The 22,902-nt window shown below is 38.2% G+C and overlaps 1 protein-coding gene and 1 pseudogene across 3 annotated transcripts; both read left to right on the top strand.

The window, feature by feature from the left end:
- The first annotated feature begins 185 nt into the window (after positions 1-185).
- Positions 186-5,847, top strand: LOC110605252 (wings apart-like protein 1). Of its 3 annotated transcripts, none has more exons than XM_021743680.2 (13): positions 187-914; positions 1,341-1,440; positions 1,519-1,855; positions 1,965-2,077; positions 2,563-2,691; positions 2,800-2,893; positions 2,978-3,088; positions 3,176-3,801; positions 3,876-4,141; positions 4,766-4,916; positions 5,183-5,280; positions 5,371-5,452; positions 5,617-5,847. In XM_021743680.2, the coding sequence occupies exons 1-13, from the start codon at positions 403-405 to the stop codon at positions 5,698-5,700; spliced, it is 2,703 nt and encodes a 900-aa protein (XP_021599372.1). In that variant the 5' UTR covers positions 187-402; the 3' UTR covers positions 5,701-5,847. The 3 variants fall into 3 exon arrangements, 2 of the variants coding, with proteins under 2 accessions (XP_021599372.1, XP_021599373.1); XM_021743681.2 differs by having other exon boundaries at positions 848-978; XR_006349241.1 differs by lacking the exons at positions 5,183-5,280; positions 5,371-5,452; positions 5,617-5,847 and having other exon boundaries at positions 186-914; positions 3,876-4,257; positions 4,766-4,899.
- A 386-nt stretch (positions 5,848-6,233) lies between these two features.
- On the top strand, positions 6,234-7,986 carry LOC110605647 (annotated as a pseudogene).
- The last annotated feature ends 14,916 nt before the right edge of the window (positions 7,987-22,902 follow it).

The following is a 22,902-nucleotide window of genomic DNA, read 5'->3' as shown; positions in this document are numbered from 1 at the left end:
CTACTAACTCTTAATATTACATAAATATTCATGACATCACATTAATAACTAGACACAGTAAATTTACTCACACTCTAGTCTAAATTAATATATTTAGAAATTATAAATTATTTATTATTCAACGATACAAAATTCAAATCCACGTTTGAAAATAATAAGTAAATAAATAAGGGAAAATTACCAACTTAACCAACAAACGGCTTCCTTCCCCGTCCGCGATTGTCCTAATCGCCCTTTCTTCAGCTCGCCATCTCCATAGCCTCTTAACTCAGGCTTATCTTCCTTGTTGATTAGTTTGAGAGAGAGTTTCTGAATCTTGATTTCCAAAAAAGCCCCCGTCTTTTTCCAGTAATGCCAAATATAAACCTCTGTTCTTCAAGATAGGCGGTGGAAAATTCAAACATGATTGTCAGAACTTATGGTCGTCGAAACCGGGGCTTAACCAGAACCTACTCCGATTTGATAGACGAAACCGTTCCCGAAAACTCCTTCAAGGACTCTTTTACTCTCTCCTCCCAAGAAAACCCATCTCAAGATTTCCATAGTTTGCCATTCTCCTCCCAAGAATCTTCCTCTCACTGGCCCTCCTTCGATCCCGATCCATATAACTTCAATTCATCGCAGGAGAATGCTTTTTCGAATAGCTTCGTTTCCAGGAAGTCAAAGAAACCAAAGAATGGCAAATTTGATAGAACCGCCGGCAAGAGTAGCAATTCTAGGTCGTTGGTTCCTGTGACTTCAACATTGATGGAGGCGCAGGAATTCGGGGAGATGATGGAGCATGTCGATGAGGTTAATTTTGCGCTTGATGGGTTGAGAAAAGGCCAGCCTGTTAGGATCAGGAGGGCCAGCTTGTTGTCTCTGTTGTCGATTTGTGGCACAGTGCAGCAGCGACGGCTCTTGAGGACTCAAGGGTATGTGAGATTATTGACTTTTGAGTAATCTTGGTGGGTTTTCTGTCTAGAGATTCACTTCAATGTACGTCATTGGAATTTTGGTAAATCTTTTTTCTACTTTTTTTTTGGGTGGAGGTGGTGTTGATGAATTTGCATTTTTGAAGAGTAGTAGTTACTTGAGTAGTTTCTCCTGAATTTTGAATTTTTGATGCTTGATTTCAGGCTTTAGAAGTAGTTATTGGATTTGCTCATCGCTCTATATGATTTTAAAAAAATTAACAAGAAGAAGAGAGTGCTAAAGTTTTCAGGTTTCATGTGGTAGCCTGTACATGTACAATTTGCACCATTGTTATTTTTTATTTTTTTGGTGCATATCTATTATCATTGGCTTGTAGAATCAAAATTTAATTCTGGAAGTTAACTTCTGAATTCTCCTGTTTTCAGGTTCGCAAAGACAATACTTGATGCTATTTTGGGTCTCAGCTTTGACGACTCATCCAGCAGTCTTGCTGCTGCAACTCTTTTCTATGTTTTGACTGGTGATGTAAGTTGTTCCGCATAGATTGACACAGTGACTTCCCCATAATAAGGGTTCTGAATACATTGAATTTATCCTTTTCAGGGTCAGGATGATCACCTTTTGGAATCACCCAGTTGCATTCATTTCCTAATTAAACTGTTGAAACCAGTCATTTCTACTGCTGCTAAAGACAAAGCCGTAAATATTGGAAATAAGCTTTTAGGGTTACGCAAAGATTCTGATATCTTCAGGGATACAACGAAACTGGTAGATTCCAGCTCTGCTGATATTGTTGCCAAGGTTCAGGAAGTTCTTGTTAGCTGCAAGGACATTAAGACATGCTGTGATGATAATGGAATGGAGAGGCCAGAGTTGAGCCCAAAGTGGATAGCTTTGCTGACAATGGAGAAAGCTTGCTTGTCTAAGATATCATTTGAAGGTATCATAGCCATCATTATTTATGCTATAATTTTTCTATTGGTAGTGAGATGTGTACTAGATCCTTTTAATTGTACATTTATTTCATGGTGTGGTTTGATTTCTTTCAGATACATCTGGCATGGTAAGGAAGACAGGTGGGAACTTTAAGGAGAAGTTACGGGAACTGGGAGGGCTTGATGCTGTCTTTGAGGTTACCATGAAATGTCACTCTCTTTTGGAGGTGTGAGCTTGTATGTTTGGATAATCTCACTATTTTTTTTTTCAATTTTTTATTGCATAGAAAAATGAGTGAGAAAGTGATGAGTTTATCTTGTTTGCTTGATTGAGAACATTTCTTATTTTCAGTTCTACAGTAGTTAATGATTTGAGAAATCAAGGCCTGTATGAAACTGAGGATTTCTTTTCCTCATTTATGTGGGGTTGGTTGGGGGTGGGGTGAGGGATGAGGGATCACTATCAGACAAGTTGAGCATCTACAGAAGAGGTGCCTACTTGTAGTTGTAAAGATCTGTTGTGCATCTCCCTCACCTCCCTGCATGCCCCTCATTTTTTTTTTCTGATTTTTTGCTCAAATTTTTGTCTCCCATACCTTATTGAGCTATTATATTTAAGTCTTCTTTTGGTAATTTCTCTTCTGGAAGTTATAATTTCTGGTTTTTTACTGTTTGTGTGAAGAATTTGACTTTTAAACACATTTGTACACAGACATGGACTGGACAAAGTTCATCTACCATTGAAGGCACGACAGATGACTCAATCTTGCAGAGCCTGGTGCTACTTCTAAAATGTTTGAAAATCATGGAAAATGCTACATTCCTTAGCAATGATAATCAGGTAAATACTTTTGCTTGTAAATATTCTCTTACTTTTTATTCTCACTCTTCCAGTTGACAATATGCTGGATTATAAGACACTAATACTTTTCCCCTCTCATTAATACAGAGTCATTTGCTTGGCATGAAAGGAAAGTTGGATTCTCATGGATACCGACTTTCTTTTACAGCACTTATGATAAGTATCATCAAGATTCTGTCTAGTAAGTTTCCTTTTGTGCATTATGGGTCCAGGTAGGGAGTTTTGATGAGTCTGGATTATGATTACCAATGGCCTTCATCTCTAGGTCTTTATCTATGCAAAAGTGCTGCTAATAATTCCAATGATGGAAAGCCTTGCAGTCTTTCTGATGGTAGAGATCATGCGTCTGATTTGGCTTTAATTGCAGATCACAAAGGTACTTGATTATTTGTGCAAAAGTTCTACTTGTGATAATTGTACTCTCCTTCCTCTTTAACGATTGATCTTCCATTTGAATGTGCAGTAAATGATAATGAAATTATATACATCAGTTCTTCAACAAATTGCTCTGGTGCAGAGAGAGCATCCTCTGAAAAAAGCTTTAATGCAACTCAGGAATCCATTTCCCAGTTTAACTTTTATGCTTCCAGTTCTGAAACTACTTCTACATTCATGAATGATTCTTGCCAATTAAGGATGAGAGTCCACTCTTCCACGTCCAGCTCGTCTAGTGGCATATTAAGGAGATCTACTGGCGGAATACCTGTAGATAATAATGGGTTAAGGACAGAATTTGGGCTTCCTGACAGAACTAATTGTACCACAAATACCAAGTATGAACTCTTAGAAAATAACCAAGATCCCTTTGCATTTGATGAAGATGAATTTCAGCCCTCAAAGTGGGACTTACTATCTGGAAAACGGAAAAAATCTCAGTCTCGAAATCGCAGTGTAAATGTAGTCTCAAAAGAACTTGAAGATGAGTGTCAGTATCAGCTAATGGGCCAAGAAGAATTAATCAATGGTGAAAATCACAAACAAAAATCAAGACATGTGGAAAATAATCCTTCACAAGAAAACTCTCATCGCAATGCTGCTGAGGAAGAACATTCCAGCCTTCTGGCAGACTGTCTTCTTACTGCTGTCAAGGTGTGCTTCTGATCCACTGTATTGATTTCTTCACATTTCATTTGGTGGTGGTTACTAATTTTTCTTCTTGGCAGGTTTTAATGAATTTAACGAATGACAACCCTATTGGGTGTGAAAAAATTGCTGTATGTGGTGGGCTGGAAACAATGTCATCTTTGATTGCTGCCCATTTCCCTTCATTCAGTTCATCTTTACCTTTCTTCAGTAAGATGAAAGATGATTCCTCATGCGTTGAACTTGAAAGTCAGAATGATGATCATCTTACTGATCAAGAGTTGGATTTTCTTGTTGCTATTTTGGGCCTACTAGTGAACTTGGTTGAGAAGGATGGTCATAACAGGTTAAAATGATTTTTCATGCACCTGCATATGATGTTTGCTTGAAGCAATTTGTGACTGGTTCTTAGAGTGTCTTTTGACTTTCGCTTTGTTGTTACAATTATTTTGCTTATGGAAGGTGATTATTGTATTCTTTCCTAAAATTTACATGCACATCATCATGTTAGTTCTTAATATTGTATAGGGAAAAACTTTAGCACTTTGTGGAAAATTATCGTGACTGCTTATATTATATGCCACAGTTCACAAGCCAGCACTCTTGTTCATATAAGTCAGATCCTTTGAGCTATTTTGGATACACTCCAATTGAGTCTTAACATATCTTGTTTGTTTATTTTGGGGGTGAGGTAATGTAGCATGCCATTGATCCATAGTCAGATCTACAGTTGGTGGTGCATGATGGCGACTATTCTTAGTTTGTGATGCTGTAACTTGCCAGTTTTTTCGCTTCTTGTTGATGGATTTTGGATCTATGAAGTTACTAGTTTGCTTTAGGGATTCTCTTCTTTTGTCTTGAATTCGATATTCCTGGCTTATATTCTCATATCATTATAAACTTATGGTACTACAAGCATTTGATGTCTTTATTTTCCATCAGAACTTAATAGTAATAATACTGATGGCAGGTCAAGGCTTGCGGCAACAACTGTTGCATTACCTAGCTCAGAAGGGGTATATGAGGAGAATCACAGGGATGTAATTCCCCTATTGTGTTCAATCTTTCTAATGAACCAAGGTGCAGGTGATGCATCTGGAGAAGGAAATACTGTGGCATGGGTGAGTAATAGTGCTATGTAACATTCTGTTACGTTCTTTCAAATGTAATACTTTCTAATACATATGCATGCGCAGTATGAAGGGTGCATTGGTTCGGTCTATGCATGCATTAACAGTTTTTAGTTGAGGAGATATATTCAAAGAATAATAGATATAGACAATGAAAATTGAACTGGTTGTTTCTGTTCTTAAGAGCATCAAATTTTCACTTGAGAAAATTAAAGTGTAATTAATGTCTTGAATATGCATCATATTGCATGGTGCAGAATGATGAGGCGGCTGTGCTACAAGGAGAGAAAGAAGCTGAGAAGATGATTGTAGAAGCTTATGCAGCACTCCTACTTGCATTCCTTTCAACGGAAAGGTTTGTTCTTTGCTTCTTGTTCACTCTTCATTCTTTTAAATCATTACAGTGTTCTGTTTGTCTCAAAAATCCTTTTTTTGTCCACGACAGTAAGAACATTCGTGATTCTATTGCTGATTGCCTCCCAAGTCATAGCCTGGCTGTTCTTGTTCCTGTATTGGAGAGATTTGTGGTAAGTATTTGTTCTATATCTATTGCCTTGAGTATATTAAAGCATGCAATGTAGTGCATTGTAGCAATTTCACCATCATATAGACCAGACGACGAAGTTGAAATCAATCAAAGTAGGGAATAACGCATGGGTTTAATGAATGTTTAATGTTGTTCTTTCTCCAGGCATTTCATTTGACGTTAAACATGATATCTCCGGAGACTCATAAAGCTGTGAGTGAAGTAATTGAATCGTGTAGGATACATTGAAAGCTCAAGAGATGCAAATTCTTGTACAGCCTCTTTCTTCTTTTCAGATAAACTTCTGGTGTACAATGTCGTTAGATTGCAGCAACACACCCATCAAAACTGACTACCTGCCTGCACTTAATCTGATTGACCTTTGCCATTTTTTAACCCTGTTTTTTGTTTATTCCCCCTTTTCTACAGTATTCTTTTTAGTATGGTGCAGGCTGAGACTGAGACTGAGACAGAGACAGAGACGCTAGTATTGAAAAATTGATAGAGAGTCAAATTATATACCTTTGTCCATTTTTTAAAGAAGAAAAAACACAGAATCACTGCTTACACAAGTATCATATTATTTTCTGTTTTTTTATATAGATTAATAAATAAATAATGCTTATACGAAATAAAATTTGATATATTATTTTACTAATATAAATAAAAATAAAACATAAAAAGAATATTAATCTATATAAAAAAATCAACATAACTATAAATTCAAATAAGTAGAAAATAAATGAAATAAAAGATTTAAATTTTAAGTTAACTATAAACTTTTGAAATAAAATTATATAGTCATAATTTATTATGATTAATCTAATAAAAAAAGTTAAATTTAAATGTAAAAATTTAAATTTCTCTTTTTGGTCCCCGATGTCCAAAACACAAAATCATTTCTCTTTTTGGCGTTATGCATGTTTTGCCGGCTTCACTCTTCCCTCTTCTACGAGCTAAGTTTCTGCTTAATCCATAATGAACCAGAAATCAAAACCCAAGATCCCATTTTAACCATAAAACACCAAATACTGACACCGTGTACAGGATCACACAAGTTTCTCAGCGTTTCCTTCACTTGCTTCGACATTTACAGAACATTCAAAGATCCATCTTTCCTTTGTTCTATTGCTTGCCCACTTCCCTGCTATCTTGTTTCTCCTTCTGGTCTACACTTGCTCCTCTGTGTTCTACATTCGCTTTCCCATTCCCGCGGTATCTCACCCGTATCCTGCTAATTTTTCGCCGGAAAGTCTCGCGGGAAAATTGCTGAAAAAGGTTTCTTCTTCAGTCATGTATGCAGTAAAAGAAGAGAACCCACCAGTGATTTTGAAGGCCCACTTGCCTCTTTTGCCCAAACCAGCAATTTCAATGATGCCCATTAACTATTCTTCGGTTTTAAGGGCCAAGAAAGTGCATCAAGGTTCTGCGTTACAGAGCCAAATCAAACCGGTTTTCGACAAGAATAAGGACCTTCTTCGGGAGTTCTGTATGTAAGGTTCGGTTTTTTATGACTTGGATTTCTTCTTTGGAATCATTTAGTAATAGAGAGTTGTTTGCTATAGCGAGCTTGTTCAAATCTCACCCAAATGCTTGTTTGGCTATTGTTTCCAATTCCATGCATTCTAAGAAGGGGAGACTTTTCATAAAGCCATTTCTGAATAAAGGGTTCAAAGTAATTGCAACCAAGCCTGATTTTGATTATATATTCAAGAATACTCCTGCAGAGGCATGGTTTAATTAATTAAGCAAAGGGAATATTGATCCTGGAGAGATTTCTTTGGGTCAAAATCTCTCCAATTTGCTTAGACTTGCGTTAGTGTTGAAGAGTTATTGAGAAAATGAAGAATGCTATAGGAACTGTTGATGTTGAAACTGGGAAATGGAGCAGATTGAACAATGCTGTGTTGATTTTTTATAAGAATCATCCTTTAATTTTCAAGTTCATTCAAGAATTTGCACTCACATTCAATGCATACAAGTGGGGTCATAATGGTCCTTATCTAGTTTCCAGAGTTGTTTCAAGAGTAAGTGGTAGGCCTGGGATTAGTTTCACTGTGTTGCCTCCATCTGCATTTTATCAAGTGAGTTGGAGCAGAATTAGAAGTCTCTTTATGGGGCCTGCTGATAAGCTGCATTCAGAATGGTTGCATAGAAAGCTTGAGCAGATAAGAAGGAAAAGTTTAGCTGTTCCCCTTTGGAATAAGCAGAGTGAAATGATTAATGTTGAAAATGGCAGCATCATCAATCATATAATGCTGGATTCTTGTATCTTCTGTAATTCTTCAAACTTGAATTTGTTACAATACCATAAAATTTGAAAACTGCAAAATTGCCCTTATGTTGCTTGTTCATACCCCACTATAGCTTTGAATAAAGAAAGAGGAGAATCCTTTTACTTAGTGGAAAAGCATATTTAAGGAAATTTCTATATTGATTTTCATTTGCTTTTAAAGAATAAAAAGTAAATAAAATCTCGAATTGGAGTCTATATAGTATGTCTCCTTTTACGATATGTCCAACAATCTCCTGGTGTTTCAGAAATCTGACAGGTGTCGAATCCGTTAATTTAATTTTACTTTTTCTTTTTTTAATTAATAAGAACTTATAAATAGAGTAAATGAATATCGATTTCCCATGGACCTTAACTCTGTTTAATTTAAGAATTTTTGATGAAATTGATTTTTTGCTTTGGGTAAGCAAAAAAATACTTAAAAAAAAAAATAAACAACGCAATTAAATTTGAGAAATAAATAATTAACTAAAAAATCAGCGAAAGGTAATCAAATTGTGGTATTTTGCAGTTGATCATCAATTAGAAAAATAATTCATTTTATTATATATTGTTTGGTTATAGTGGTTAAACACGCGAATTCCGCCAATTCTTCCTTATAATTAAATTAATTCGTTTCGCACTTAAATTAATTTTTAGTTAACTAATAACTTTAACACGCGTGTAGGTTTAATTAGTCAACTGCATTAAAAGAAAAAAAATCCTAACTTAATGAATAAAAATACGCGTTTTATTTAAATCAAATCTACTAATTCTTTAACATAAACTAATATATTAATTGCTATTTATTATTAACCTAATTAAATAATTACAGACTTAATTGAATTAATTAGCAATATATTGTCTTTTTAAAAGATTTAATGGACCCATTGAATTCTCAAGAAAACAACAAAATAAGTGGTATTCTTCGAATTCAAAATTAATAGAAAATAAAAATAAGATGAAAAGAATTAAAACACATAATCTCACAACTTGAATAAAATCTCAATTTAAATTAATTTTCAATTGAAAATAATTGTTTAACCTTTAAGGGACATAATAAAATTGCAAAACTAAAGAAAAGAAGGAGAAAAGAAAAAGAAAAGAAGAAGATGGAGAAGAAGAGAGAGGGGGCGACACCAAGAGAGGAGGAAGAGGAGAGGAGAAAAATATGATCCTGAATTTAATTCTAGAAGCCTTTATATAGGCATAAAAAGATAAAATTTAATAGTTTAAAATAAACTTTACTACTCCTATTTTATTTCTATCCTAATCTAATTGAGTTTGATTCAACTTGATCCAACTTGAAACTGATTTTATCCTTGTTTCGGTGACAAAATCTGCTGAGGTGGCGCTTTTTGAAGCTCCCCATCACCTTGGGCTACAGGTTTGGTCAAAATTGTAACCTTCTAGTCCAAAAATCATTTAATTCAGCCTCTTTTCGTTCTTTTTCTCAACTTCTGCTCAAAAACCTGTCCAAAATTAAATTTCAAGTAAAAATTAAATATTTATATCAAAATTATAGCAAAATCATGGAATTAAAAGAGGAAAAAGTTGTGAGTTTTGTAACTCATCAAATTCCCCCACACTTGCACCTTAACTTGTCCTCAAGCACAAAACTCAAATAAAACAATGAAACACAACCCTTATCCTCAACCATTCTAAAATTTAATTTATCCAAAACAAAGAACCAAATTTGTCATGTAATAGGAAGATAGCAGAAATAACTTAATTTCATAAAAGTTCAATTCAACAAGTCTCATGCTTAAAACGTATTTCTCAAAACATAAAATTGATCCTCAATTCAATTTAAAACACACAGGATATTAAAATGTCATATAATATTAAACTGCTCTTGTGAAAAAATAGACTCTTTTGACTAGACCACAAAAAATTTAAAGACTTGGTGGTTTATTACTTTCTTACACTTCCTACTATATTTTGCCTGAAACCGATGGAGTGAACGTGAAACAAATGGTTATTGAGCCACTTGCCTCAGGTTATTCAGCTTAGGTGGCTACTAGCTCCACTCATGGTCACCAGATTAAAAGGCATGGGGCGAGTGTTTAAATAGCCCACAAAAGGGTGATACTCTCCTAAACACCGATTTTTCCATACGTAATCACCTTAAAGGGTCACCAAGTACCGCACTACTTGGGTCATCGGGTTGGTAACCAATTAATCAAGCAACTAGAGGAATGGATCATAGGAGTGCATTAATTTTTACTTTTTCTTTTTCTATATTTTTTTCTTTTTTTTCTTTAGCTTTTTGACTCCTCTTAATTTTTATATAAACACGTGGTCTAGACAATGTCTTTAAAGTTATTCTTAACAAAGGGCAACAATTTATTTACAGAACATGTATTCATTATCCAACTATTTAGGCAATGACCATATTTCATAAGCTCTCAAAACAAGCCTTAAAAACAAGATTAATTAAATGAACAATGATTAACTTATTCTATTTAAGCTAGCATACAAATAGCATAAGAACTTAAATTCTATGATAAAGGACACATCAATTTCTCATGGCAAGTAAAGAGCCGTAATTTTTTTAAAATTTTTTTAATAATAATAAAAATAGAAAAAATAAGACCAATAGAACATAACTTACTTCCTTTGGGAACAATTTTAAAAATAACAACTTACCTCCAAAAAGGTTCCCTATATTTTCGAATTGCCCAGAAGGTCCAATCTGCTCCAAAAATAACAAATAAATTAATTAAAATTAAAAAATTAAAAAATTAAAAGGAAGCTTATTTATGACTCTACAGGCTTCGGCAAGCCTGTAACTTTAGGTTGCCTCATAAGCAACGCCCTTGTTTATTGTTCTAGGCTAGACTTCAGTGGCATGTTAAGTTTTATCCACTTCCATCTTCGCATTCATTCAACACCCAAATCAACTTCTTTGCTTTTAAAGTATTCAACTTGGAGGAGATTATGATTGGAAGTGTGTTATTACTTCCCAAAAATGCATATTTTAAATGAGCTGAAAGCATTTTTAACTCAAGTTCTGGTGCTTGTGGCTCAAAGTGTCTAATGAGTGGACTGTTTCTATGATTTCTTCACTGAATTGCATTGTGCTATTGTCAGGATAGTCCATTATCAAGTTTTCAGTTAAAACTACCTCCAACTTATCTTCCTCACTTAATTCAAATGCTTCTTGAGTGAGAGGATTAACAATGTCTATGCTACAAAGAGAAAAATTATCATCAGAATACTTCATTGTATCGTAAACATTAAACTTTATCTCTTCTCCATCAAACTCCATTGAGAGCGTGCCTTCGTGCACATTGATCTTCGTTTTAACTGTGCTAAGGAATGGTCTTCCTAGCAATAAATCTGTGGAGTTGGATAAACTGTCATCTTCTATATCCAAGACAAAGAAATCTGCTGGAAAATTATTTTTTCCACTTGGACCAAAATATCCTCCAACACGCCTTTAGAATAAACTATTGATCTATCGGTGAGTTGGAGTGTGACTCTTATTTGTTTCAAAGGGCCTGCATCCAAAGACAAATAAACTGACAGAGGCATAACATTTATGGAAGCTCCTAAATCACACATTTCCTTCTTGATTTCAAGGTTTTCAACTTTACATGATATTGCAAACATACTTTTATCTTTATATTTTTGTGAAAACTTTCTTTGAAGTACAGCCGACACATTCTCCTCTACTTTAATCTTTTTGTGCCCATACAATTTTCTTTTATCAGAGCAAAGGTCTTTTAGAAATTTCGCGTAACTGGATATTTGCTTTATGGTTTCAAGAAGGGGTATGTTTATCTGGACTTTGCAAAAAATTTTCAAGATCTCTTTGTCTTCATTTTCTCTTTTTGATTGAGCAAATCTTTTAGGAAAAGGAGGACGTATTACCTGAATTGGGGATCATTCTTCCTCAGATTTATGGGGTTGTTTCTCTTCTGAAATCTCTATTTCTGCTTTTGCCTTCTAGTCTGCCATACTGCCTTGGACAAGCCTCTTTGGGCTGGCAGATTCCAACTCCTTCCCACTTTGCAGTGTAATTGTGCTTGCATTCTGTCTTAAATTTGACACGGTTTGGGAGGGTAGTTTCCCTTGAGATTCCAGCTTGCTCACTAATGTAGCAAATTGGCTCATTTGATTCTCCAAATTCTCTATGCTCGATTTCGTTTCCTGTTGAAAAGCAATAGTGCTATTAGCAAGGGATTGAACAATATTTTCTAGATACATACCTGATTTTGCTACTTGATAGTTTGCTCTTGGCTGGTAGTTCTGCTGTTTATTCCCATAGATGGCTAAGGTTTGGATGATCTCCATCCCGGATTATAGGTATTTGAAAATAGGTTATACTTCCTTTGTTGTTCATTGAACCCTCCAATGACATTTACCTGTTGCTATTCTTCCTGAAGGATAGGACACATATCTGTGGGATAGTCGGCTTGTTTGCAAATACTATAAGTTCGTGCATTGTTCCCTGCAGCCAATTGTTGAATTGCAGCTGTTAGTTGTGAGATTTTAGAGTCTAAAAATGCAATACTTACCTCATTGGCATTGTAACGACCCGGAAACTGGACCGCTACCGGCACTAGGATCCTGATCGACTTAAGGTCGCCGAGACCCGTAGCAAGCCTAACATATATCCTGTATACCTGTTAAATCCCATACATGATCATACAAAAACATAAAACTCAAAACTTTTTCTTTCATTTACCAAGCTTAATCTGTGCATGCACAAACTCATAACCATAGAACCCCACACTGGAGCCCTCATCAAATGCTCCAATGGGGTAACATATCATACATTAAGCTTGGTTTACATATACATCATTAAAACATTTCATTAAAAAGATCATGTACCAAAAAGGGATTAACATACACTAGGGTCAAGCACAATTCTATCCTCAATACAATTCTTTACATTACATCACATTATAACATTTTACAATACATGTCCACATCTAACTATTACATAAAATATGACTTCTTTACTCTTATTGACTTCTTGGTCTATCCCGTACCTGCAAACTTGGGGGTTAAGGGAATGGGGTGAGCTACTAGAGCCCAGTGAGCAGAATAGTAAAACATTATATTAAAATTCATGCTTTCATGAAATGCATCACATCACAAAGAAATCACATTAATGATGAACTTGTCACCAATAGCCCTCTACATATCCAATAGTGCCAGAACGTAGAATGGGTCATGGTCTTTCCCTTACATAATATATCATAACATTCCAATATGCCAGGGACGTAGAATGGGTCTTCCTGGACTTCCATACCGTATCATCATTATATCATATCATTCCATACGAGGGCTAATGGATCATCCAGAGTTCATCCACATCAACATCATATTATGCAATGCAACATATTCGTGAATTCTAATGCAAACAACCTAATATATCTCATGACATTCGTGATTCATGAACATGCTCAAAATTTATTTATTTACTTTGCAACATAAAGAGTCATTCTACTCACCTCAGGCTAGCTCTGAAAAGACTCTGAAGCAGCTATCTCACTGCTGGGGTCCTCAGTTCCTCAGGTCCGAACCTACACAGGTGGACTCAAATGAGGAACCAACATACACTAACATGACTCTAAACAACTCCCCAAAAAACCCCCTAAAACATCATAAAACAATCATAGAAATCATGCAAAGGAAGGCTGAACAGGGCACTTTCGACGGCAGGTTCGGCGGTCGAAAGTCCCTCCAGAGCCGAAACTCAGCCACTTTCGGCGGCACCTTCGGCGGCTGAAAGTCCCTTCCAGAGACGAAACTCATACATGTTCGGCGGCACCTTAGGAGGGCCGAAACTCCCCTCCAGAGCCGAAAGTCCAACTTTTAGGGGCAGGGTTCGGCAGCCAAAAGCTTACCTCCACAGGCAGGTTCGGCGGCCGAAAGTCCTTCGGCTGCTTTCGGCCGCCGAACCTGAGTTCTTCCAAAGTGGCAGAACTCAGCCTCCTCATGCACATTTTGCCTCCCAAACCTTTCAAACTCACATCCAACACTTCCAAAACATGCATACACACATATATAAGCATATAGGGGTCTCAAACTATCCTAAACCCTAACAACAACACAAAGCATATACACATACAACATACATTATCCATAAACTCAACATTAACCCTAACAAAAATCAACTAACCTAAACATGCATTTCTACCCCATAACCTCTCATAAAACTTGTTTAAAACATGGAATAAGCTAAAGATCTACCCTTACCTCTTGAAGATTGAGAGGAGAGGCGACCTACACTTGGAGAAATGGAGGAAGAGAGCTCCGGGGTCTCCAAGCTTCAAATCTTGATCTTAGCTCCAAAAACTTCAAAAACCAAGTTAAAACTCGTTAAAACTTGAAAGATTTGAGGAAAATCATCAAAACCAACCATGGGAGGGCATGAACTCACCTTTGCCCGAAAATGGAGGAGAAAACTCGCCCATTTTCGGATATGGGGCCTTTTATAGGTGGCTGGCCAGACCACCTTCGGAAGCCAAAGGTGACTCCGAAACTCCACAAAGTTCGGCGGCCGAACATGAGGTTCGGCGGCCGAACCTGGATTTTCCTCTTTGGTTATTTTCATTCAAAACTCAATTTCTTTCTTACTTAAAACCATAAAATACATGAAAACATTTTATAAAAACATGATTTTACCCTTCTAGAGGTTTCTGACATCCGAGATTCCACCGGACAGTAGGAATTCCAATACCGGAGTCTAGCCGGGTATTACAGGCATTTCTAGGAATGTCCTCATCTCGGCCATACTGTCTAGTGTTGGCAGCTAATTTGGAGATTAAAGTTTTACCTTCTTCATGTTTCATTTTTGCAATGGCTTCTCCACTAGCAGCATCTATTATTCTTCATTCTAATTGCAAAAGTCCTTCGTAGAAGTGAAGGTTAAGCTGTTTTGGAGTGATTTCATATTTTGGACAACTTGCATTTAATTTCTTATAACGTTCCCGATATTCATGTAGAGTTTCATTTTTTCTTTGTTTAATTTCACTTATTTCCTTTCTTATTGATGATGCTTTGGTTGCTCGAAAAAATCTTTCTAAGAATAAGTCTCTAATTTGCACCCAAGTAGTGATTGAACCCGGGGGCAAATAGTAGAGCCAATCCTTAGCGGATTCAATTAAAGTGAAAGGAAAAACTATTAATCTTATTTGTTCATCAGTTATACCTTGTGGTCTCATACTTGAACAAACCACATAAAACTCTACGATGGGGTCTTCATTCTCCAAACCTTGAAATTTTGATAACATATGAATCATACCTGTTCGCAATTCCAAGGGTGCATTCAATACTGGGTATATGATACAAAGGGGTTACTCTTCAGCGGCAGCAGCTGCAGCCATATTGTCTCTTTGGTTTGTGTCAATTAAAGGCTTGGTTGGTGTTGAAGATGAGGTCTCTTTGGTGCGCAAAGCGGATCATACATATGGTTGAGAGGCTCCCGATTTGGCCTGTTTTTGCAACTTGATTGTTTTTCTCAACCTTTTTGTAGTCTTCTCGATTTCTGAATCAAACTGAATTCTGCTATTTTCAGATCTGGTTATAAAAACAAAACAAATTATTAAAGGTCCCCGACAACGGCGCCAAAATTTGACGGGTGTCAAATCCGTCAATTTAATTTTACTTCTTTTTTCTTGATTAATAAAATCTTGTAGATAGAGTGAGTATCGATCCCACAGAGACCTTAACTCTGTTTAATTTAAATTACTAGTTAAAATAGAATAGTAGTTTAATACAAAAAAAGAGAAGAACAGAGTTTTTGATGAAATTGGTTTTTTGCCTTGAGTAAGCCAAAAATACTTAAAAGAAAAATAAACAATACAATTAAATTTGAGAAACAAGTAATTAACTAAAAATTCAGCTGAAGGTAATCAAATTGAGATGTTTTGCAGTTGATCATCGATTAGAAAAATAATTCATTTTATTATCTATTGTTTGGTTATAGTGGTCAAACATGCGAATCCCATCAATTCTTTCTTATGATTAAATTAATCCACTTCACGCTTAAATTAATTCCTAGTTAACTAATAACTCTAACACGCATGTAGATTTAATTAGTCAACTGCATTAAGAGAGAAAAACTCAAACTTGATCAATAAAAACACGCATTTTATTTAAATCAAATCTACTAATTCCTTAACATAAACTAATATGTTATACTTAAATTAATCCGCTTCACGCTTAAATTAATTCCTAGTTAACTAATAACTCTAACACCCGTGTAAATTTAATTAGTCAACTGCATTAAGAGAGAAGAACCCAAACTTAATTAATAAAAACACGCATTTTATTTAAATCAAATCTACTAATTCCTTAACATAAACTAATATGTTAATTGCTATTTGTTATTAATACAATTAAATAATTACGGATTTAATTGAATTAATTAGCAATATGTTGTCTTCCCAAGAGATTCAATGAACATCTTGAATTCTCAAGAAAACAACAATAGAAGTAGTGTTCCTCGAATTCAGAAATTAACAGAAAATAGAAATAAAATGAAGGGAATTGAAGCACACAACCTCACAACTTGAATAAAACCTCAATTTAAATTAACCTTCAACTGAAAATAATTATTTAGTCTCTAAGAGTCATAATAAAATTGCAAAACTAAAGAAAATAAGAAGATTGTAACGACCCGAAAACCGGACTGCTACCAGCGCTAGGATCCAGATCGGCTTAAGGCCGCCGGGACCCGTAGCAAGCCTAACACACAACCTGTACACCTGTTTAATCCCATACATGGTCAACATATACATAAAAATTTTGAACTTTTCTCATTCATTTAGCAAACTCAACCTGTGCATGCACAACTCATAAGCATAAATATTAAACCCCACACTGGAGCCCTCATCAAATACTCCAATGGGGTGACATAACATATGATAAGTTTGGTTTACATAAATATCATTAACTCATTTCAATAAAAGATCATGTACTCAAAAGGGGATTAACAACATATTAGGGTCAAGCACATCTCTAAACCTCAATACTCGTCATTTCATTACATTACTATACATTACATCATCCTCATGTCCACAGCTAACTATTACATAAAACTTAACTTTACTCTTGCTGACATTCTGATTTAGCCCGTACCTGCATACCTGGGGGATTAGGGAAATGGGGTGAGCTACTAGAGCCCAGTGAGCAGAATAATAAAACATTTAAAACATATGCTAAAATGGAATGCATCACATCACAGACAAATCACATCAAGGATGGTTTTGTCATCAATAGTCCTCTATATATCCAATAGTGCCAGGGGCGTAGAATGGGCCTCGACCTGGTCTTTCTCTTAACATAACATACATAACATAACATTCCTATAATGCCAGGGGCGTAGAATGGGCCTCGACCTGGTCTTTTTCTTAACATAGTGCTAGGGGCGTAGAATGGGCCTCGACCTGGACTTCCATACCATACCATACCATACCATATCATATCATATCACATCATATCATACGAGGACTAAAGGATCATCCAACACCCATCCACATCATCATCATATTATGCAATGCAACATATTCGTGAATTCTAATGCAAACAACCTAATATATCTCATGGCATTCGTGATGCATTAACATGCTCTAAAACTGATTTATTTACTTTGAAACATAAAGAGTTATTCTACTCACCTCAGACTAGCTCTGAAAAGACTCGAAAGCAGCTAACTCACTGCTGGGGTCCTCGGTTCCTCGGGTCCGAACCTACACAGGTGGACTCAAATGAGGGACCAAACATACAAGAACATGACTCTAAAATACTCCCCAAAAACTCCCTAAAACACCTTAAAACAATCATAGAAAACATGCAAAGAAGGGCTGAACAGGGCACTTTCGGCGGCAGGTTCGGCGGCCGAAAGTCCCTCCAGAGCCGAAAGTCACGCACCTTCGGCGGCACCTTCGGCGGCCGAAGGTTCCCTCCAGAGACGAAACTCATGCATGTTCGGCGGCACCTTCGGCAGCCGAAGCTCCCTTCCAGAGTCGAAAGTCCACTTTCGGGAGCAGGGTTCGGCAGCCAAAGGCATGCCTCCACAGGTAGGTTCGGCGGCCGAAAGTCCCTTCGGCTGCCGAACCTGAGTTCTTCCAAAGGGCAGAACTCAGCCTCCACAATGCACATTTGTCTCCCAAACCATTCAACTCAAACACAACACTTCCAAAACATGCATACATACTTCCATAAGCTCATAGAGGTCTCAAACTATCCTAAACCCCAACTACAACACATCAAATATGCATATACAACATACATTGCTAAAAAACTCAACATAAACTCATAAACTCAATAATAACGTAAACATGCATTTCTACCCCATAAACTTTCATAAAACTCGTTTAAAACATGAAATGAGCTAAGGATCTACTCTTACCTCTTGGAGAACGAGAGGAGAGGCGATCTAACTCGGAGATGGGGGAGATCTAGCTCCTTGGGTCTCCAAGCTCTAAAACTTGCTCAAAACTCACAAATCTTCAAAAACCAAGCAAACACTTGTTAAAACTTGAAAGATTGGAGGAAAATCGTCAAAAACGACCATGGGAGAGCATGGACTCACCGTTGGCCGAAAATGGAGAGAAAACTCGCCCGTTTCGGCCATGGAGCCCTTATATAGGGGCTGGCCAGACCACCTTCGACAGCCTAAAGTGCCTCCAAAACTCATGCAAGTTCGGCGGCCGAACATGGGGTTCGACGGCCGAACCTGAGCCACTTTTGGAAGCCTAACTTGCCCCCCTAAACTATCCCATGTTCGGCGGCCGAACCTGGAAATGCCTCCATGGTCTTTTTCATTCAAATTTCAATTTCTTTCTTACTTAAAATCATAAAACACATTAAAAAATTTTATGAAAACATAATTTTACCCCTCTAGAGGTCTCCGACATCCGAGATCCCACCGGACGGTAGGAATTTCGATGCCGGAGTCTAGCCGGGTATTACATTCTCCCCCCCTTAAGAACATTCATCCCCGAATGTTCGCCAAACAACTCATGCATAGCATACAACATATCATACACATAAAACACACATAAAACTAACCTTAGAAGAGATGAGGATATTGCTGGAGCATGGACTCCCGTGTCTCCCAGGTACACTCCTCAATGTTGTGGTGATTCCAAAGGACTTTCACCATCGGGATCTCCTTGTTTCTCAACTTTCTGATCTGGGTGTCTAGGATCCGTACTGGCTATTCAACATAGGTGAGATCTTTTTGGATCTCCACATCAGGCTCACTAAGAACCTTGCCCGGATCCGACACGAACTTTCATAACATGGAAACATGGAAAACCGGATGGATTCTCTCCATTGAAGCAGGTAAATCCAGCTTATACGATACATTCCTGATCTTTTGCAAGATTTCAAAGGGTTCGATGTACCGTGGAGCTAGCTTACCTTTCTTCCCGAACCGAATCACCCCTTTCATTGGAGACACTTTGAGCAATACCAAATCCCCCTCCTGAAACTCTACTTGCCTTCTGCGAATGTCTGCATAACTCTTTTGCCTGCTCGCAGAAGTCTTGATCCTTTCTCTGATTATGGGCACCACTCTGCTGGTGATTTCTACTAGTTCAGGCCCTGCCAAGGCCCTTTCTCCAACTTCCTCCCAACAGATAGGCGACCTGCACTTCCTTCCATACAAAGCTTCATATGGAGCCATCCCTATGCTAGCATGATGACTGTTATTGTAAGCAAACTCCACCAAAGGTAGATGCTGCCTCCAAGAACTGCCAAAATCTAGCACACACATTCTAAGCATATCCTCTATTGTCTGGATGGTCCTCTCTGACTGTCCGTCCGTTTGTGGATGTAAGGCAGTGCTAAAATCCAACCTGGTACCCATGGCATTCTGCAGACTCCGTCAAAACCTGAAGGTGAACTGGGGTCCTCTGTCAGACACTATTGAAACAGGAACCCCATGCAACCTGACAACCTCATCAACATACACCTGCACCAACTTGTCCACAGAGTAGTTACTCCTAACAGGAATGAAGTGAGCAGATTTGGTCAGTCTGTCCACAATCACCCATATGGAGTCCAATCTGTTGGACGCTGCCGGTAACCCCACCACGAAGTCCATAGCTATATTCTCCCATTTCCACTCTGGAATAGGTAGTGGGTTAAGCATTCCAGCCGGCTTCTGATGTCCCAGCTTCACCCTCTGACATACTTCGCAGGCTGACATGAACTGTGCCACTTCTCTTTTCATAACTGGCCACCAATAAACTCTTTTCAGATCTTGATACATTTTGGTGGCTCCAGGGTGAACACTGTATCTAACATTATGAGCCTCCCTCATGATGTCTCCCTTTAAACCCACGTCGTCTGGTACACACAATCTATTTCCATAGCGGAGGATCTCCTTGCTGTCAAATCTGAATTCTTCATTCTTGCCTGACTGAACAGTCCTGGCAATCTTCACTAACTCTGGGTCCTCGTGCTGTTTCTGAGCCACCTGCTCCAGAAACACAGGTGTCACTCTCATCTAGGCTATCAAAGCACCTGTACCAGACAACTCCAACTGCAAACCTTCATTAATGAGCTCGAAGAACTGCCTCACCACTGGTCTTCTCTCTACTGAAATATGGGACAAACTGCCAAGTGATTTCCGGCTTAAGGCGTCTGCCACAATATTCGCCTTACCCGGATGGTACTGAATCTTGCAATCATAGTCACTAAGCAGTTCTACCCATCTTCTCTGTCTCAGATTCAACTCTCTCTGACTCAAGATGTACTGCAAGTTTTTATGATCTGTGAAGATCTCACATTTCACCCCATAGAGGTAATGCCTCCACATCTTGAGTGCAAAGATCACTGCTGCCATCTCTAGGTCATGTGTAGGGTAATTCAACTCATGCTTCTTCAGTTGTATAGAAGCATACGCGATCACCCTTTCATTCTGCATCAGCACACAACCCAGTCCCACACGGGACGTGTAATACCCGGCTAGACTTCGGTATCGGAATTCCTACCGTCCGGTGGAATCTCGGATGTCGGAGACCTCTAGAAGGGTAAAAAAAAACCATGTTTTCATAAAATGTTTTAATGTATTTTATGGTTTTAAGCAAGAAAAAAATTGAGTTTTTGAATGAAAAAGACCAAGGAGGCATTTCCAGGTTCGGCTGCCGAACATTGGATAGTTTAGGGGGGGCAAGTTAGGCTTCCGAAAGTTTCAAAGGTTCGGCCGCCGAACCTCATGTTCGGCCGCCGAACTTGCATGAGTTTTGGAGGCATTTTAGGCTGCCGAAAGGTGGTCTGGCAGTCCCTATATAAGAGCTCCATGGCCGAAACGGGCGAGTTTTCTCCCCATTTTTGGCCACGGTGAGTTCTTGCTCTCCCATGGTTCATTTTTGATGTTTTTTCCTCCAATATTTCAAGTTTTAACAAGTTTTCACTTGGTTTGAAGATATTTGAACAAAAAGAGCAAGTTTTGAAGCTTGGAGACTAAAGAGTTGATTTCTCCCTATCTCCGAGCTAGGATCGTCTTTCCTCTCGATCTTCAAGAGGTAAGATTAGATCCAACCTTCCTTGTATGTTTTAAACAAGTTTTATGAAGATCTATGGGGTAGAAATGCATGTTTAGGTTATTTTAAGTTTATGGGTTTTTATGTTGAGTTTTAACCAATGTATGTTGGATATGCATATTTGATGTGTTGTAGTTGGGGTTTAAGATAGTTTGAAGCCCCTAGGAGCTTATATGCTTGAGTATGCATGTTGTAGAATAGGAAAATACATGATTGAATGAGTTGAGAGGCGTTTATGCATGTGAAAGGCTGGGTTCTGCCACTTTGGGAGGACCCAGGTTCGGCAGCCGAAGGCCCTTTCGGCTGCCGAACCTGCCTGTGGAGGCCAACTTTTGGCTGCCAAACCCTGCCCTCGAAAGTGGACTGTCGGCTCTAGAAGGGACTTTCGGCCGCCGAAGGTGCCGTCGAACATGCATGAGTTTCGTCTCTGGAGGGAACCTTCGGCCGCCGAAAGTGCCGCCGAAAGTGCCGCCGAAAGTGCATGACTTTCGGCTTTGGAGGGACTTTCGGCCGTCGAACCTGCCGCCGAAAGTGCCCTGTTCAGCCCTCCTTTGCATGATTTCTATGATTGTCTTAAGGTGTTTTTAGGGGGTTTTTAGGGAGTATCTTAGAGTCATGTTCATGGATGTTTGGTCCCTCATTTGAGTCCACCTGTGTAGGTTCGGACCCGAGGAACCGCGGACCTCAGCAGTGAGATAGCTGCCCCAGAGTCATTTGAGCTAGCCTAAGGTGAGTGGAATATGTAACAGCCCGGAAACCGGTACCTCTCTGTAACGGCCCAAACTGCTCGGCGCTAGGATCCAGATCGGTTTAAGGCCGCCGGGACCCGTAGCAAGCCTAACCTGAACTCTGAATATCTGATAAAACCCATACATGCTCTAACTAAACCACTAGCTTTTTACAACTTTTTCTGTAAAACATCCAGGCTTAACCTTAAAAACACTCAGATATATCAATCTGACATGGCCCTCAAGCCCACACCAGTGATCTACTACCAAGCTCAACCTCTATGCCCTATGCCTGAAAAACATAGAACCCACTCTCCTAGGGTCAGCATATCATAGGTTAGCCTTGGCTCCCGCTTCGGGTCAAGGGATTGAAACCCTTTCTTCCCTCACGGTTCTATTTCTGGGTCAAGGGAGTAGAACCCTTTCTTCCCTATCACTGGAGTTTTATAAACACATCAAATGTTAAGCCTAGTTTGACACATTTCTCATCAAGAAACGTAAAACAGGATACATGCATACACCAGGGATTAAGCATACACTAGGCAAAGCACAGACTAAACCACAAACACACTAATTTACAATCTTTACTTTACATCATTTTACGTATACCTCTTTAATTGATATCATGTCCACTACTCTATTACACAAACAAAACCATAGTTGACATCCTGCTGTCTCTGTCTTCCCACGGCTAACTCAGATCCTGCAAAACTGGGGTTAAGGGAAAGGGATGAGCTACTAAAACCCAATGAGTAGAAATAATGAAAACAATTCATTAATTACATGCTCTCATGAAATGCGTCACTGCACAAACATTTCACATCTCAGATTAGACATGACCCCAAAACTCCCTCTGTCGGTGCACGGCCCCATCAGAAGCTCGTCACTACATGTACTAGCGCTCGGCTCCTCCTGTGGAGCTCACACAGGTCTT

This window comes from Manihot esculenta, chromosome 17, assembly GCF_001659605.2.
Source record: "Manihot esculenta cultivar AM560-2 chromosome 17, M.esculenta_v8, whole genome shotgun sequence".
NCBI classification, from domain to species: Eukaryota; Viridiplantae; Streptophyta; class Magnoliopsida; order Malpighiales; family Euphorbiaceae; genus Manihot; species Manihot esculenta.
This window is presented reverse-complemented; position numbering and strand designations above follow the sequence as displayed.